This window comes from Marmota flaviventris, chromosome 2 (assembly GCF_047511675.1).
Source record: "Marmota flaviventris isolate mMarFla1 chromosome 2, mMarFla1.hap1, whole genome shotgun sequence".
NCBI lineage: Eukaryota > Metazoa > Chordata > Mammalia > Rodentia > Sciuridae > Marmota > Marmota flaviventris.
Genome location: NC_092499.1, coordinates 38,255,338 through 38,274,907, shown reverse-complemented (window position 1 = coordinate 38,274,907; position 19,570 = coordinate 38,255,338). Strand labels below are relative to the sequence as shown.

Here is a 19,570-nt window from a genome sequence, read left to right as displayed (position 1 = left end):
GAAAAAAAAGGATTTCCTAAGAATTTGGTAAAATTATGCATCTGTTTTCTTATTTTTCTGATGGATTTTTGCACAATAAAGTGATCTTTTTATTTCTTTTTAACTAGTTTTAGAAAAATGCGAACTAAGATGGAAAAGCAAAAGCCATGCCAGTTGGGAGGCACTGGTCAGGGAGTGCCTGATGTGTTGGGGAATGTCTTTCTTCCTTGCTTACAGAATGGTTTGAAGCCACTGCATGAATACTGAGCTCTCTCTCTTTTTAAACATGTCCTTAAATGGTGAGAAGTGAGAGGCCTTGGAGGTAGAGTGTATCTTTAAAAAAAAATCCTCATTAAAAAAAATCATAGTTAAAAAATTGTAACCAGTTGCAGTGGCACAGCAGCTTGGGAGGCTGAAGCAGGAGGATCTCGAGTTCAAAGCCAGCCTCAGCAACTTGTTGAGGCACCTAGCAACTAAGCCAGACCCTGTCTCTAAATAAAATAAATAAAGGCTGGGGGTATAGCTCAGTGGTTAGGCATCCCTGGGTTCAATCCTTAGTACCAAAAAGAAAAAAAAAATGTAATAACCCCCTAAGAACATATAAATCATGGGGGATGTTCTGTTTGCTAACCTGTAGGAAATGACAGTATGTCAGTTTAGTGGTCAGTACATTGTCATTTTCTTGGCCAGCATGAAGAACCTGGTGATAATGATAAAAATGTTGTGCACCAAGCACAAGGAGATCTTGGTAGATCTCTAATGTCTACATCTTTAGGTATGTATTTTTGGTGTTATAAGTTGATATAGTTTCTTGGAGCCATTAGGGAAACATGCTTCATTATGGAATTAAGACTAGGAGAAATTTCTTTAACTAGAGGGACTTTCTGTTTTTAATATATATTTTCCCACCAAGAAGGTATAGGTGTGGACAAGTTACAGGAGGCTGGCTGTGTTGGTAGCATTTGTGAATCTTGTACTCGGAAAAATCCTCTCATCTATTCCTCAGATAAATCATTGGTATTTAAGTGAAACCTTCTATATGGTCAGCAGTCAACTCTTGGAAGACATAGATGGTAGTTTAATTTTTTCTTATATCTTTAATATTAAGCATAAAGTGCATGTAGTAGATGTTTGTTCACTGATTGGCTCAATTTTACAGCTTTCTGATCAACTCTTTGAGCTGCTGTTACTATGTATAGCTGTGCTACTGATCCATGTGCAGGATCTCTGAGTTCTCAATATAACCTGCATGACAAACCCAAAGGCTCTCTCTGCACCTTTAATTCTGATTTTCTAATTGTCCAAACACATGCTGGGTGGTGAGTGATTAAATAGATCATTTATGGATAGAGTGATGGAATAGAGAACGTTTTCTAAGTTGCTCGAGTAAGAATTAGTGTTCAAATTGACCTTGAATACAATAGACACAAGCAGAATTGAGATCATCAGGGAAGTACAACTACTGGAAAACTAAATATAACTGTGCATGTAAGTTGGGCAGTGGGGGGCGGGGTTATGTGAGTCAGCAACATACTGCTATATTTTCTAAATTATTGGGCGCCCACTGCCAGTTAACCATAAGAGTAGAACATGTGGGAACTGCCTGGTAACATTTCCAAAATACTTTGGGTTAGTCAGATAGTTTTAAAGAATTCTGTGTCCACTTTGGCTGAAGAAAAATGTGGAGAACTTGGCAAGACTCCAGAGTATGGCAACAAGATGCAGAGGAGGGCTGGAAACTAGGGCCTGGTGCATGAGGCTAATAAATAAATTCCTTACTTGGCTTGATCAAAAACAGCTGAAGAGTGATTAAATTAATGATCTTTTGTTGCATATATAATTATTATGTAGAAGATGATATAATTATTTCCACTATAAGTGGAATTAGGGAAATAGATTTACATTATTAGAGTTAAAGGAGCTGTAGAAGGGACATAAAGAACTTTTACGGATTGTTGGTTGGTGGAAAGCCTTCTCAACTGGAAATGTGAAATCGCATTCCTTACAGAATGCGTGTAAAGTGGGTGCCTACTGCCAGTTAGAGTGAGATACAATTGGGGTAGAAATCAACTAGCTGCTCAGATCTCATTCCGTGTGGCTCCACTCACATTGTGTTTGACATTTTCAGGGAGTAAAGAGCCATCCTCATTTTGTTTGTATTTTTCCATGGCTAACACATATACGAAGACCTTGCTTTTAATGTTTCTGAAATGCATTTCAAGCAAGTAAGAAGTTAAACTGCATATTGAAAAGTACTCCTGTGAATCAGTGTGGTGCTCATTATTTTATGAGCCCCTACAATATTGTCAATTCCAACTTTTCCTTTTCTTTTCCTTCTTTAGAACATTGACTCCCTTTCCTCCTCACTTGTTCTACGATGAGTGCCAAATCTGCCATCAGCAAGGAAATTTTTGCACCTCTTGATGAAAGGATGCTGGGAGCTGTCCAAGTCAAGAGGAGGACAAAGAAAAAGATTCCTTTTTTGGCAACTGGAGGTCAAGGCGAATATTTAACTTATATCTGCCTGTCAGGTAACGAAAACCAAATATTCGTGTTATTATTACAACTACCATTTTAAACAGTTGATTCTCGGGTTCCAGGAGGGTCATAATCATTTTGTAGATGTCTGCTCTTCCATTCTTCTTTTCTGATTCCTCTGTTGTCACCTTCTGATTCTTATTAACTTGAGGTGCCTCTGTTTTTCTGGTTGCCTTCTGGTGGAAGGGCAGTGAGGTTCAAACTTAATGTATTTCCAGATCATTAGGAGTTTCTGCAGAGGGTCTGGCAGACACATTTGATTGTTCATGCCTTCCTTGGTAGGAAGGCTCTGTCCTCTGCGGATTTTATTTTTTTTTTTCAGAACAATTCTTAGTATTTGCATAATTGTCATTACTAGCAGCTTGAGTTTCATTGACTTGCTTTTTCTAGACCGTTGCCAATAATTAGTAACAGTTTGTCTTGAGATAAATATTGGCACGTTCTGTAACATGAGAAAGATTTGGTTCACAAATCATTGCTTTGCCTGACAGCCATCGCTTGTCAGAAAGAGGCATCTGTTTTATTAAGCTTAGATTTTGTTGGATTATTTTTCTTTCTGTTTGTGATTATGGGAGATCTGTGGGATTTCTTGTGGATTCATACTGAGTTTTCTGAGATAAAATTTGGATAAATTTCCATGGGTGGGTGATACTGATCTGAGCACCAGAGGAATTTGTAATTTTCCTAATATTTATTGTAGAAGAGTAATGGGATAATTAAGCTTACCTTAATTCATTTTTTTTAAAATTCCTTTCTGTTGTGGTTTGGTAATAAACCTATTTTGGCCCCCTTTTTAATTTTTTTAAAAAACTAAGCCTCAGATTATTTATCAGAATTCATTTCAAGATGGAAGTAACTTTTTATCAGAATATATAAATTTGTAAGACAGGTTAAAATAAGAACACAGCACTTTGGTAAGAACAATTTTTCAGTATTTAGAGCAAAGCTTTTATTTAAATGAATGTGAGGAAATGAACCTTGGAATATCTCCTCAAATAAACAGTAGGCTAATAAAATTTGGTTATTTTAAGGAGATATTTGTATTTCTTTAGTGTGCTAAGCAGTGCCTGACATACAGTAGGGTCTCAATTTGTATATAATGACTAAGTGAAAGAAAGTAGTAGCCCTTCCCAAGACCTTTCTAGTATTTTGTTAATGATTCAAACCTTAAAATACTTTCATATTCTTGAATTTTGATCCTATTGTTTATACCATTAATGTATAGAATACATTCCAGTATATTTTGTTTTATGTGTAATCTGAATGGAACATCAGGGGCCCAGTGCATAATGATTCTAATTTTGTTAAGCTGTATTTGCTCAATATTTCATTGAGATTTCCAGTAGGCAGGTAGTTGAAGGAAAGGTGGGTGGTCCAAGAGCCACTTGAGTTGTATGTAATATATACTTATAAACTGAGAAGAGAATAGCTTTGTTTGGATTTTAGGTGTACGCAATTGTCTGCCTATTTCTGACCATAAAGTCCATGAGCGTGACATGAGGACTATGAAAACCTCATCTCAGTGAAATAGCATAACCATTTCTTCTGCCATAGAAGATGATGACCTGGGACTTACTGGATAACTGTGTTTCCCTTACAAATTGCCAAGTCCTTCAGGCTAAAGTCTGAAATGATGTGGATTGCTTATTTATTGCATGCTAATGGAGGAAAATCTCTTGTTCTGCAAAACTTCATATTTTTCATGGTTTCTGAATTTAGAGAGTATGGATAGATAAAATAGATCAGACCCTGCAGAGAACAGTCTGGTAGAATTTGGGGCAGGAAAAGGCCAAGCAACCATGACACCATTATTTGCAGTTTGATTTTTTCCTAATAAATGATGAAGAAGTAACCACCTTTATTTTCCAATTTATGTAAAGCCTAGAGGCATGTCAGTCCTGATAATGTAGTATTACCAGAAAAGGTAATGCTTTAGTTAACTATAAATTAGTCATTCAAATAATTTTAAGTGCTTTTTATGTGCTGAGCATTCTAGGTGCCAAGTGTATAGTTATAAGAAAAATTCATGCAATTAACCTAGTTTGTGGGGGAAAAAGCGGTAGATGTTAATAAGTTACACATTAAAATAAACATAATTATAAACTGTGAAAAGGCCAAAAAGGAAAAATACAAATAAGCATTATGAAGAGAATTTGGCCTAGTTGGAGGAACCAAGAGCTTCTGGAAAATTTTAGTAGGACTTTAATAGTTTTAAAGGGGGCTGTGTGGGTGAGTAGCATTTGAGGCAGAAGAAATGGCAGCTTCATTAGCCAACCAAGCAGGATTCTGCACTTCTCCTTCTCTCCTGTTGAGCCAAGGGATGTAAGTTTACCTCCCTCATGCAGGAGGTTGTGAAGTTCCAGCTGAGCTCTGCAATGACAGTCTCCTTGCTGCTGTTAGTGTGAACGACTTATCTGCCTACGCTTTCTGGGAGTCAGGGCCCTTCAACTCTTGTGGTTTGGTTGATGAAAACCAGCTATTCATTTTGAACAGGCAGACTTTGTCCAATTAGGTCAAGGTCTGTAAATAATGTTTCATGCTGCTTGGAGAATGGTTAAAATTAAGTTAAAGAAAAAGAAAAAGCTGGGGGTGATATAACTTTAAAAGTTTGTCAAAATATGCATGAGTGTGATACATATATATTTCAACAATCTTTTGCTTATATTTCTTTGTGTGAAATTTTTTCCAGTGTCTGGTATAATCTGTAACCTGAGAGAGAGAGAGGATTGTAATCTTAAAATTTACTATTCTCAGAGTGGGTTATGTATCCTCTGGAGATATCCAAAAAGGTGCTGGAGTGGGGGAAATGAGATGATCTATTTGGGTTTTTCAGCTGTAATTCTGTGAAGAGAAAAAATGATCTTTCTAGTTCATTCACATTGCCTTGGAATAGGATTTGAGTATCTCTCATTGGATTCCCCAATTGACTTCTCAAATAGTCTATCAGTTCTTGTGTACCGAGTTCCGTCTGTGATTAACATTTTTAAAGCATTGGTTTCCAATTTTTCCTTTGAACAAGGATAAAAATTAAAAACACTGACAATACCAAGAGCTGGCAAGCCATATGGAGCGAAGAGCTCTTGTACTGTTGGGAATATAAAAATTTCATAACTACATTAGTAAAAAAAAAAAAAAAATTGGCAGTATTTTTTAATAAAGTCAAGTATACACTCCATTCCTAGTTATATACACAAGAGAAATAAAAACTTGTACATAGGTGTTCCTAAGTTTTACTTATAATAACATCAGAAATAAATTTTCATCTATGTGTGACTGATTAAAAAAAATTTTACCTATGTAGTAGAATACTACCTAATAATGAAATAATTACCAGCACATACAGCAATATAGATAAATCTCGACAGCATTATGTTGTCTGCAAGAAACATAATTAGGTTGCTTGAAGACCAGAGTTGATGTGTTCTTGGTATCTATAGCACCTGGCATATTGCTAGGTATGAATAGAGGCTTAATGGAGGATGCTGTTTGGATTTATGGCTTACCACATACCTGATTATATGCTTTTACTATATACCTAATTATAGTGTAATCTTTATTTTACAACTTAGCACTGTTAATGCATTCAAAGTGTAAAGCAAACACCCACAACAGCCACTTGTCCCCTCCCATGATTATTTGGGTCTATAAAATCAAATTAGAAACATGCTAAGTTAAAAATAGTTTATTATTAGAATAAATTACCTACTGAGCATTTTGTCATTTTGGTTTTCATACCAAAAATTATACATATTACATGCATATAATATTAGGGAGGAAATTTAGGTTGTTAATATAAAAACGGTCACTTAGACATTTATGAGGGTTTGAGAAAATTCTTTATAGGTTGCTAGTGGAATGAAGATAGTCAAATTTAATTGTCAGCAATCAGGCATAAGAAAGAAAATCCTTTTATCTATTTTCTAATTCAGGCTATTTCTCTTCTCAAAAGTTTATAAATATTAGAAGGGAGAGAAGGGAAGAATACAAGACTGATGGAATTCGGCCTTGATAAAAATGGTTTATTCAGTAGTGGTGAGTTGACATCTAAGCATTTTATCCAAGAAAAAAAAAAAAAGAAATTCACTGAAATCAGAGGTTTGTAAAGGTATTAGCAGCAAAGAAGAAATGCAAAACAAGCATAGTAATGACATATATTATTCTTTTTATAGAAGTGGTAAACATTGCTGGAAATATGAACTGTTTTAGAAAATTATATGGAAGAAAATAAGCTTTCATCTTGCATTTGGCACGGTTCTATAACATTTGCAAATATTCATATAAACCTTGAAATAATACTATGAAGTAGATACTATTACTGTTCTCACTTTGTAGAGGAGGAAACTGAGCACAAGTGTGAATTCCTCAGATCTAGCGCTGACAATACCAAGAGCTGGCAAGCCAAGTGGAGCAGTGATCCAATGCCCAAGATCATCAGTTGTAACAAAACAGAAATTTGAACCCATGTAGTCAAGATTCTGGGTCCTGTTCCCTTAGCCACAGTTCCTGCTCTTCCCCTGTAGGCACAGGAGTTCTGTGAGAGAAGACTTCTCAGACCAGAGTCTTTGCTCAGCACCTCACACAGCTATAGCGATAATCAGGTCTGGGTGTGACTTTGGTCTCCTGAAGTTTGAAGCTTTGGTTGCTTTTGATTGGGTGGTGATTAATTTAACCAGGCTATTAAATCTACATATTAGGAGACAGTATTAGTGAATGTATTTGAGGCTTAGAAAACTCATTCCCCAGGGAGAGTCATGGTGTCTTCTGACAATGACCTGCCACACCTGGCCACATATGAACTTTTTTTCTTTAGGGTACCCAGGATTGAACCCATGGGCACTTAACCACTAAGCCACATATCCAGCCCTTTTTTATATTTTATTTAAAGACAGACTTGTTGAGTTGCTTAGGGCCTCACTAAGTTGCTGAGATTGGTTTTTGAACTCTCGATCCTCCTGCCTCAGCCTCCCAAGCTGTTGGGATTGCAGGCTTGCACCACTGTGCCTGTACATATAACTTTCTGTTCAGTTGTGTAGTAGAAAAAATAAATGGCTATTTTTTTTTTAATTGTCCTTGTTCTAGAACTCTTCCTGTGAAAACTGGTATTAATAATATTTATCTTTTTAAAGCCTTGTGAATAGAAGTCTGACATCAGATAACTAGGCAGTTACCATATATCATCTCATTTCCTCCTCATGGGCCTTGGTGACTGTTTCTGCTTTACAGATGAAATCGCTGAGGCTTCCACTCGGTGAGTTCCCTGCCTGAACAAGGTGGCTGGAGAGCAGCACAGCTGACCCACACCCAGGCCCCTCTCCCTCCAAAATATATACACTTTTCTTTAACTAGGTATTAGACCTCAGGGGACTTTACCACTGAGCCACATTTCCAACCCTTTTAATTTTTTTATTTTGAGACAGGGCCTCACTAAGTTGCTTAGGGCTTCACCAAGTTGCTGAGGCTGGCTTTGAACTTGTGATCCTCCTGTCTCACCTACCCAAATCACTGGGATTACATCACCATGCCTGGTTAGTATACAGGCTTTGTGATATTTTTTCCAGGACAGGGCTAGATCTGAGGAACAGAAAGCTCACTTCCCTAAAGCAGTGTGACCATATTTCTTGAGCAGCGAGTGTCCTCATCTGCAAGGATTCCAAGACTGTGCTGTGGGCCACCTCAGCTTTTCTAGTGGTTTAGCACGCCAACTGAGTTTTCTTTTTCCATTCTCTCATGTATGCATTCCATTGCTAAAACCAGATGGAAACAAGGGAAAGCTCTTGACAGAGACTGGTGCCAAAACATTTCATTTAAAAAGGAGACTCCATCTGTGCGCTGTGCCTCCACACAGCCTGCTGTTCAGAGTAGGAGTCTCAGGGCTGACTCACCGTCTTCCTCTTCATGGGTTCTGACCAACTGCAAAGGCAGAGCCGGTGGTGGTTGGGGAGATGTCAGACTTAGGCAGTGCTCCTGCTGGAATGTGGCTGACGAGGTACTAAGCACCTAGCACACATCCTGACAGCCGCTGGCCAAGAGGGTACTTACTGTGTGACACCTACAGGCCATTCTTTGTTTTGGGTGATTTTTTTTTTTTCTTCCTGTTTTCTTTTTCTGGGACTGTTGTCCAGGCTGGCCTCAAACTCAGGATCCTCCAGCTGTAGCCCCTTAGTAGCAGGTTTACAGGTGTATGCCACCTTACCCTGCTCTTGAGTTTCTAAGTTAGTGTGATACTGGGAGTTTGAAATCGTCCTCTTGTTTACCAGTGGGTCACAGTCAGAGGCACCTGGGGATATTGAGTCCCTATGCTCCCTGTGTTCTTCCCCTGCTATTGCAGAACACAGATTTAGACATAAGACTGATTTATGGTAAAATACTGACTACTGGGACTGTCAGGACTTTGAGGCTGTTTTCTCATCTTTAAAACAGGAATAGTATCTATATCCCAAGGGTATTTTGAACTGAACTATACACTATATATACACTCTATAAAATGCCTGATTCACAGAAGGTGCTCAGCTCTATGAGCAATGTTATTATCTTGTCACTAGTGAAACACCCACTGCCACACAAAGGTAATTCATCTGCAGTGGTTTACAAACACACTGATTTATATGTGACAGACACCTGTGACCCATTACCTGTGACACATCATCACACAGAGCCCAGGCTTGGTCTTGTGAGTTTGCTGCCTCCCATTCCATACTTCTTTCCTCTCTCCTTTTCATGTTTACTGCTGCTTCTTACCGTGTCCCATCCCTGACAGTAATCTTGAGGTTCTGCCGATCTCAGTTTCTAATTCAGGCTTCTCTTAATTCTCTTTGCTCCAAAATGTTTTCCCCTCCCAGTATCCTTGCAGGTGTTCAGTTCTGTTGTGGAGAGTTTGAGCCGGAAACCGCTGCCCTGGCCTCCTGAGTATTGCATGTTGCTAGGTATATCGGGCATGGAAGTGCTGAGTTCAGGCCTCTTTATCCAACTTCACGGGGAGTAAGAACTGGCTTAGTCAATCAGGTTCCTGTCCCTGAAATGGGAGATGTTATTTTCCTACACCTATCTTTGCTGGATCAAAGGAAACATTAAAACAAAATAAAACAAAACATTCTCTGGGGTCAGTCCAGTGCACAGTTAAGCAAACAGCAGAAGTGGGAGAGGCCGACACAGATGCCTGTGGACCCAGCTTTCAGTCCAGCTCAGGTTCTTGTTTTTGTTTCCCCAACTCTTTCCTGTTACCCTTCCTCCATGTGTGCACGTGACTGTGTGTGTGTGTGTGTGTGTACTAGAATATGAGTGACATTTTTATTCCAGTTAGCCATGCGAAACCATATACAGAGTTTTCCAGAAGCAAGTACAAATAACCATGAGTGCAATGAAGTCATCAGGTTTTCCAGGACCCTTAAGAATAGACAGCCATTTGGTTGCTGCTCTGGGTGTGGACGTTCTTGCAGCTTCTCTCATCATCTCTGTCAGCACGTGGCCTGTCTGGGTTTGTCCATCAGCTTCCGTTTCCTGCTTAGATAGTCTGTCTAGAGGTAGGGCCTGTGAGGTAGACACCTCCCAGTCCCCAGGACCCTGAACACAGATCCCCTGAGGAACAGATGCACTGGGAGGGAACAGACATAATCCCACTCTTGTTGGGTCTTTGTGTCCCTATAAGGGGTGAGAAGGCTTGAACCCCAGCTCACTTTCTGGGGAGAGCTCTGGGCTGTGATCTCACCCCTTCATTTTGGATCTACCAGCTGGTACTTGATTTGGCCTTTTAAAAACTTACTGTCATTCACACTGTCCTGCTGATGGGTGGTCTTCTAATTCCCTTAAAATTCATCAGGTTACTGAGCAGGGGATTTTATTCTACCTAATGGTAGCCCAATTAGCAAGAAGAAGATGCAGAGTTCTCTGATGCACTCAGTAAATCTAAAATGAGCAATTTATAAATGCTTCCATTGTGGCCTACAGTAGGAAGCTGTTATCTCAAAATTTTGAAGTACCTAAGTGTTTTTCCTGAAGAAAGAGTTCATATTATAGAGGACTAAATGATCATTTAATGGCATTCAATACATCAAAACTTCCCCAAATGGTCTTTCCTCACAGTCATCGTTTGCAATTCTACATTGCCTTAAGGAGATCTTTCAAAGGAAAAATGGAAATTCCATTTTTTTGTTTTAGTACTATCCTCTCTGAGAATATTAGTGCTATCTCTCCCACCCGACCTTTTCATACAAATGATTTTTCATCCAATATATGAGGATCCCATGCGGCTTAGGTTATAGACCTCGTACAAGACTGCATTTTGATGTTTATATCAGTTTAACAAAGTGCATAGCTTTGAGAAGCCTAAAGGGACTTGGCAGGTGAATTTGAGATGGTGAGATTATACCTAGCCTTAATTCTTTGAGAACAAAGTTTCTATTTTCATAAAAGGAAGCATTGGAATTGAAAGCAGCCCTCCTCTACTTTCTGGCACATAAGCATCAGTTATAAAGGTTTTATCTCTGCTCAGAATTATTTCCCTCTTATGGATAGGTAAGAGTTGACTATGTTTTTGGATCCATGAATTTTTAAGCATATTTTCCCACATATATGTATACATTCTTTATTTTAAAAATGTAGAAAGTACTTCCAAGAAAATGAAAGGAAAGGAAAATCATGGCTTTGGATTACCAGGCTCCATGATTTTTAATGCTCCTTCCCCATTAGAGTATTCTAGGTTTAATTTTGTCTTCCTTTATTCATTAAACATGGTAATAATTTATTTTATACACTTTTTATGAAGATATTTTAATGGTTTCTTGAGTACTGTCAAATATTTAGCCATTTATCTATTGCTTGATTTTTTTCCAGCTTTTTTTCCACATGAAATAATGATCTTGGTCTTTTTTTTTTTTTTTTTCTAACAAAACTTTCTTATAGAGGAATAAACTAAGGAGCACATGGATAATTCATTAGAAGAAACATCTACACTGCCAGAGTACTAGGGTGAGACTGGAAACTTAGTCCTCTGTGCTTTCTTGGTGTTCTGCCATGGACCAAAATGAGTATTTCAAAATCTTAAGTCTGCCAGAATCCCTTAGAAGTAAAATATTCTATCACACTCTGTGTGTTTAACAACCAGTTGGCAATTCCCATGGTATTTGATATTGTTCTACACCATGTTCTCTTTGGTATGCATTTGATGCCTGCTCCCTTTATGTCATGCCATTCTTTGATTTTCATGCACATTTGCAGGTGTATGTAAGTGTGCTGTGCATGTGTGGTGGTATCTGTTTTGGCAGAGAAAGAGAAGAATGTGTCTTCCCTAGAGTTAGCCTCAACATGCCTCAGAAAAGGTAGTGCTTTACCTCACCTTCCTGGTCTGGTTCAGCTATGAGCTCATTAGACATCTTCTGTTGTATCATTAGATGGAGTTTGGGGGAAGTGGTAAATGTCGGCCAAACATATTCATGCTTTTTTCCTAGGTCAGTACATTTAATTAATGATTCACATTTAATATGATATCAGATCCACTATCTGAACCTTTTTTTTCCAAATCTAGATTTTTATGTGTAGAAGAATCCATAGTCATTCTCAAAGCTAACAGCAATATTTATATGAAAAATAAAGCTCCCAAAGATTGAGCAGCTTGCTCAACATCATAGAACCACTATAGTCAGGCAAAAGAAGAAAAAAGTGTGTTTTTATTTTCCTGCCAACTTGGTTTCTGACTCTGGTTAACTCTGGTTAGGTGAGGAAGAGTTAGGTTAGTAGCTCAGGTGAGTTTATTTCTCTGTAACATTCCTTCTCATACCAGCATGCAACAGCAGTGTGTACCTCTTTGCTTGGGAAGACCCTGTTGGTTGCTGTTCCAAGCTGTCTCTTGAAAGGTTTAATTATTATAAGGATATGAGTTTAGCCATAAAGGCCAGGTGTGAGGGCCTATTCCTCTTCTTATTGCTTTCTCTTAGACTTAGGGATGCACGAAGTGGGAATTATCCAGTTTTAGAGGGAAAGACAAAAATGATGTGGTTATACTACCTCCCTGATCCACTGGGTTAAAGGAAGAAAACATTACAACTTCAATTTAAAATTTAAAATTTAATTAAAATTTTTTAAATTAGTTTTAATTAGTTATACATGCTAGTAGAATGCATTATGATACATCATACATAATGGTGTATAATTTCTCATTTTTCTGGTTGTACATGATGCAGAATACTACCGGTTGTGTAGTCATACATGTACATAGGGTAATATTGTCTGATTCATCCTACTATCATTCCTATTCCCATATACCCTCCCCTCCCTTCATTCCCCTCTACTTAATATAAAGTAACTTTATTCTTCCCTAGCATCCCCCCACCCTTATTGTGAGTTAACATCCACATATTAGAGAAAACATTCTTTCTTTAGTTTTTTGGAATTGGCTTATTTCACTTAATATGATATTCTACAGCTCCATCCATTTACCAGTAAATGACATAATTTCATTCTTTTATAAGGCTGAGTAATATTTCATATGTGTTTTATAATCAGCGTAATGTATTAGAACACTAAGCCATGCATGTAATTTATAAACATGTAATTTATAAACATGTATATTGGAGATTAGTACTCAAACTTTTTAAATGAGGAAAAAGTTTGAGTACTAATGCACAGTCAAAATTAATAGAGATCCCTGGAATAGAACCTAGAGAAGTGAAAGTCTTTGCCAGAGTACTAATAACTTTCAGCCAGTGGATAGTAATTGACTAGTAAAATCTCTGGCTTACAAGTCAGTTGCCACCTATAATATATCCAAGTGGCTTTGGAGGCTGAGGCAGGAGGATTGCAAGTTCAAAACCAGCTTCAGCAACTAGCGAGGCCCTAAACAACTTAATGAGACTCCCATCTCAAAATTTAAAAAGTAAAATAAAAAGGGCTGGGAATGTGGCTCAGTGGTTAAGTGCTCCTGGGTTCAATCCCTGGTACCAATAAAATAAAATTTAAAAATGCAGTTGCAATGAACATATAACTGCCCCTGGAATTGGCCTCAATTCTACTCCCTGCCTCAAAGCCTTCCCCCAAACCCCATGGCTTTCTGGAAGGTGGAGAGCCAGCTGCTTGTGGGCTAGGTATCCTAATACAGGTGAGGGGCCTGTCCCAGTGCTTAGCATTTAGTAGTTGCAACTGATTTGTCAATTGCTATACTTTATATCTCTCTATTCAAGGCTTGTCTCCTCTCCTTTTGGAGCCTGAAATGTGGCTGGGACAGTCATTTGTTCCATTTCTAATTTTAGGTTTGACTTGGACTGCATGTAAACATCGGTGACTTTGCTTAGTACCCATCATCAGGCCGGGCCTCATTTATTTAGTTCTGAAGCTTAGTCTTTTGTACTGTTTAAGAAAGGGAAACCTACATTATCTTTTTGGATCTGACATTTATTGATTCATCCAGGGGAGCCTCATTCTTGCTGATACAGTAAAGTCCTTGGTTCCTGCATGAGCAGTTCTGTTTGAGTTAGTGCCTTTCCTTTCTGTACATAGTTATTTCTCTTCATTGGTCAGTTGTTATACTTTTATGTATGGACTTGGTAGACCACTTGCTTACAGTACTGCTATGCCAACCTGTTTCAGGAAGGAAATAATTTGAATTTAAATTCAAATAAAGTTGGTCCCTGTATGCATGAGGGATATGGTCCAAGATGCCTTATTGATGCCTGAAAGGGGATAGTACTGAACCCATACATATTAAAATTTAATTTATAACTTAGGCACAGTAAGAGATTCATATCAATGATGAATAATAATTAGAACAATTATAACAACAAGTTATTTAATACCTATAAATCATGTAATTCTGGAATTACCATTTAGTATTTTCAGACTTCAGATATCCAACCATAAATAAATGAAACCAAGTGAAGCTAAAATGTAGATGAGGGGAGACTGCTGTGCTGTCTCCAAAAGACATTCAAATACCACAACTTACATAAAGACAGACAAAAGTCACGATATTCCCTTTTCCATGGAAATTGAAGCTGCTAAAAATATTCTCCCCCTTTTTATTCAGAAATAATATGGCTCTGAGATTGAACTTGGTTTCTAATTATCTATTTCAGAGGTGGAAAGAGGGACTACCCTCTCATGCCTGTCTGTCTTCTCACTCTAGGTGACCTCGCCAACCCCCGCCAGCTATGGATACCCTCTGCTTGCCAAGGCACTCCACCTGCCATCATGGCCAAACACTGTCCCCTCACTAGGAAAGCCCTCTTTTTCTTTCCTCTCCAACAATCTTCAAAAGAATTCCTCAGAGAGACTGATCTGAGATGATATTAAAGAAATAATAATTTACAAAAACTGTTTAAAGCCTGATGTGTCATTTGAACATCTGTGCTGGGGGATGTGTACTTGGAGGAAGTGTCAGCCCCTATAAAACCAGTGGTGGTGGTAACGCTGAGAGCATTTATTGTACAACTGTCATCACCCATTTTGTGCCCTCCCAGATAAGTATATCTGGGGTTGGCATACACATTATAGCAAATGTCTGGATTTCCTGTTTTGATCATTGTTCTTTGTGTTGATTTCCTTATGAATCTGTTAGATAGATTTACGTGCTCATCATTGATACTTAAGAACTCCTGCTTGAAACTACTTTGAATGGTGCTATTTTTTTAAACCTGGAATTTAAGAGAATAGCTTATTAAATGGACTTTGATTCAATTTAATTTGACATCTGATTGTTTTTGTACTTTAATAAAGAGTGTTGCTGAAAAAAATGCATTTCTCACTTGCATAAATTGATTTACTAACACCAAGGGCACTTAACATTATAAATCATCCTTCACTATTAAAATATATGTGGTTTTTTAAAAAATCACAATGTAAGCCAGCCTCCCAGATAAAAGGCTTTAAGGTAGGAATCTTATTGCCAAGACTTTTCAATATAATATTTCAAACTCTTTTCCCTCTAAAATCTGATTTTATTTTCAGCTACATTATAGTGCTATGAATGTTGAGGTCAAAGGAAGCAAGGTACCTTCTACCCCATAAAATTAGCTTTTTAAATCTGTACTGGAAATAACTTGTAGGTCACAAGCAAGGGGAGAGTTTTGTAGGAATGAGTTTAAATTTCCCTGTGACTAACTATTGCCTAGAGGGAGGAACAGAATGATGGTACTTAAAACCTTTCAAGAATGCAGCACCTGGTGTTACACAATGTAGTTAGCATTATAAATACTTCAGTCTATTCAGTATTAAAAATGAGATTTGGCTTAAAATAATTTACTTAGATTTATGATTTGGATTACTGTTTTTAACATAAGTATATCAAATCCAATTAGAATTTTCAAGTTTTGTTTTTATGAATGATAAAACATCATTTTCCTAAGGTTTGAATGTCTTGACAAACTGTTTTGAAACACTTTTTGTACACTGGCAAATCAGGTGTGCTATATTGGTGCAGAAGCCCCTTCTGATGTGAGGCCCTATTTTGTCATCGTGGGGTACCAAGTGGGGGAAATCTTTGGCCCAGTAATGGCTCTCAGGTAATAGTTCTGTGTGCACATTCTGTATGTCTTCAATTTTTAGGCTTAAGGTAACTCAGCAGAAGTACTTTTGTGTAAGAGCAAAAGCTTTGGAGAGAGAAAAACATGGGTGTGGATCCCAATTCTGTTTCTACTATATGTGTGATCTGTGTAGCCCACAGATAGTCACTTGGCCTTTTCAAGCCACAATTTCCACTTACATAAAATGCTGTTTTAAAATTGCTATCTTGGAGAACTATTTCGAGGGCTTAAAAGAATTGTATCAGAAAGGATGTACATAAACTGCCTTGTTGGCTCCAGAATAAAACAAATGCTTATTAATTCATGGTAGTTTCTTCATCATCCTCATGAAGCATTTGATAGCATTCTTCTCTTGGTGGTAGTCCCCAGTCTGTCAGAGAGGGAAAAGGCAAGAGAGTATTTTGGCCACTGTACAGTCCATCAAACAGAAACCCAAATCTGTCAGGGTACCAAAGAGGGTTTCTAGTCCTAGGAGCTGGGCATATATGAGGCTCCTAATCACACTTTTGTCTCTGCCATGTTGGCCTAGACTTAGGCCATGTCTGTGTTCTGAAGATGGAAATTATTCAGCTTTCCTGAGGAGTGAATCAGTGACAAACTGGTGGAGTTTTAATTTAAAGCAGAGCCGGGTGCTTACGGATGTTACTAGTTATGTTGGAAGGTTGTGTGTGCTGAGAGAGCGAGACTAGAGTCCCACGTGGCTCTGCTCACATCTCAGCCATGGACTGTGCCTTACCTCCTGAACTGCTTTCCCTACCTTAGTATGAAGCCAGTCAGACTCTTGGGTTTAGTGTGGAAGCTAAAGGAGGCCATCAGCACTTTGCTGATGGTTTGGGTTTGAAGTCACTGTCAGTCAGTGTTTCAGAAACAAAACAACCATAGAAATGCCTGCCTTGTTATTGAGTATATTTTTGTCTTCTTCCTTTAAAAGATGATATACCGTCACTTCTTGCTTATAAAATGTCTTTGTGGAATGGTGAGTGGTAGGTGCCTGTGGCAGTGGGCAGCTTTCACCAGTGTATACGCAGGATTATTAGGCCTACGCCAGTCTCCAAAGAGCTTGAGTTCCTTATAGTTTGATAACATGCTTTGGGGATATAAAAGAAACTTCTGAAAACAAATTTTTGGTTTATCATTTTATTTTCTCCAAGTTCTTCTTTATGTAAGCTAATGCCAGGCATTTGGATTTTCTTCTAACATTAAAAGCTTCACAAGGCAGAACCTTTGTCTGAGGGCTTACCCTATAGCGTCTAAGCCATGTCCCTGACTGGATACCCATCCCTGCATTGCCTTAATCAGTGGTGAAGCCTTCTGCAGTGGGTATACCTGCTTCTGTAACTTGGTGTTGAATTCCTGACAGAGGGCCTATTTTTTTTCTGTGGAACTCCAGTCTATTCAAAGGTGCAGTGATATTTTCCCCTTTAATTCCATTTACCCACATACCACATACATAGTAGGCAATGTTGTCTTCATGTTCCACTACCCAGTTGTCTGCCAGTTGATCATTTAGCTCTTTTGTGCTTTGGTTATGTGTGGGGACCAGTAGTCAGTAGCTGTGCCCTGCAATAGGGAAAAGAGTTGGGGCTTCTGGGTCAAACAGACTTGGATTAGAATCTTACATGGACATAAGATATGTGATCTTGGGCAAGTTACTTCTCCTCTTTCTGTACTGGTTTCCTCAGCTCTGAAGCTCATTGTTTGGTGTGGTGGTAAAGATGAGAAGTGACCTAGGTGACTCATCTGGCTTATTTCATGGTACATAGGCACTGTTGAAGAGAAGCTACCCTCTTTTTTTGGGGGGGGGTACGGGGATTGAACTCAGGGGCACTTGACCACTGAGCCACATTCAGCCCTATTTTGTATTTTATTTAGAGACAGGGTCTCACTGAATTGCTTAGAGCCTTGCTAAATTGCTGAGGTTGGCTTTGAACTCAAAATTCCTCCTGCCTCAGCCTCTCAAGCTGCTGGGGTTACAGGCATGTGCTACTGTGCCCAGCTAGAAGCTGTCACTCTTGTGGCTGTCTGCCCAGTTTGTTCAATGCCCTGGCACTGGTCTCTATGGAGAGCTTGCTGAGGGAAGCAGGCCCTATCCCTAACCACCCATAGGCTGAAACTCTGTGCCCCGAGGGCACCTTCACCTTCTCCCCACAGCTGCCCAGGGCTCATCACTGGCCTTATGCTCAGGGTAGTTTCACTGAGGGCTTTAGCTACAACCTTACTTTGCCACTTGAGTTTGAATATCCCTAATCATTGCTGGTGAGGCAATTCCCTGCCACCAGTTCACCCTGCAGTGATGCCTAGAGCACACAGTGGGCAGGGCATTTACATTTCAGGCTCTCTGTCCTTTCCAGCAAGGAGAGCAGACAGGACCCCATGGGCCAGACCAAAAAAGATGAGCTCTTTTGAGCTGTCTCCTTCCATACAGAGTGAAGATGAAGAAGCTGCAGCAGGTTAGGGGCTCAATGGCAATGAAGTGGAGGACTGAGGTGAGAGGCTTGTGTATGCTTAGGCAGGAGACGTGGGTCTGCCTGCTCAAGTGGACAGCCTGTAAGAAGGTGGTCACTTTAACATCTGTCTACATCACATCCCACTGGCACTTTGGCTCTTTGAGAGGTGGTGACCCTCTCAGGCATCCTCCCTAAGGAAGTTACTCTCTTCCTGCTATGTTCCACATAATTTCTACAGTCCAATAGCTGAGGAATGAAGACCTTACAGATGAGAATAAGAGTAAAAATTGCCAATGTTAATTGAACACCTCTTATATGCCAGTAACTGAACTAAGCAGCTTACATGCACGATCTCATTTAATCTTGATATAGATCCTCCCAGAGAGGCATGTATGCTTATTACCCCCTTTCTTCATGAGGAAAGACTAGTAGGGAGGCTCATTAACTTGCCTAGTGTCAGACAACCACTAAATATAGGAGAGGGATTAAAACCAGATCTTTCTGGTCTCTAAAACCTTAACTCTGTGCTATGGAAACAGGAGCTTCCTAAAGCTACTTCATCCTCTGTTAGGTTATGTCCTGCTCCTCAGAAAATCATCCTCTGTCAACAGGAGCTGATTTATCTCGGCATCACTGTGGTACTGCCTTAGAGAACCTTGCTTTACAGGGAAGATGGTCTGTGTCCTCCCTGGTGCTGGGTTGTGGTGGGATCCAGACTCCTTGCCTCTTCTCACTAGCTCTTGCTGCCTGTCCCATATCCATGTGTTATAGTTTAGATATGAGATGTCCTCCAGAAGCTCATGTGTGAAATAATACAAGAAGGTTTAGAGGAGAAATGATTGGGTTATGAGAGCCTTAACCCAATCAGTTAATTAATCTCCTGATGGGGATTAACTGAGTGGTAACTAAAGGTGGGTAGGGTGTGGCTGGGGGAGGTGGATCATTGGCAGCATGGCTTTGGGGGTATATATTTTGTATCTGTAGAGTGGAAAATCTCTCTCTCTCTCTCTCTCTCTCTCTCTCTCTCTCTCTCTCTCTCTCTCTCTCTCTTCTTCCTAATCATCATGTGAGCCGCTTCCCTCAGCCACATTCTTCTGC

The 19,570-nt window shown here is 39.1% G+C and overlaps 1 protein-coding gene across 4 annotated transcripts in view; it reads left to right on the top strand.

Moving 5' to 3' along the window:
• Stxbp6 (syntaxin binding protein 6) overlaps positions 1-19,570 on the top strand; it is a 246,577-nt gene that overhangs the window by 77,836 nt on the left and 149,171 nt on the right. For all 4 annotated transcript variants that reach the window (XM_027929613.2, XM_071607795.1, XM_071607796.1 and 1 more), the window contains one exon: positions 2,322-2,510. In XM_027929613.2, the coding sequence (XP_027785414.1) occupies positions 2,357-2,510 (154 nt within the window). In that variant the 5' untranslated portion in view covers positions 2,322-2,356. The remainder of the gene's footprint in view (positions 1-2,321; positions 2,511-19,570) is intronic.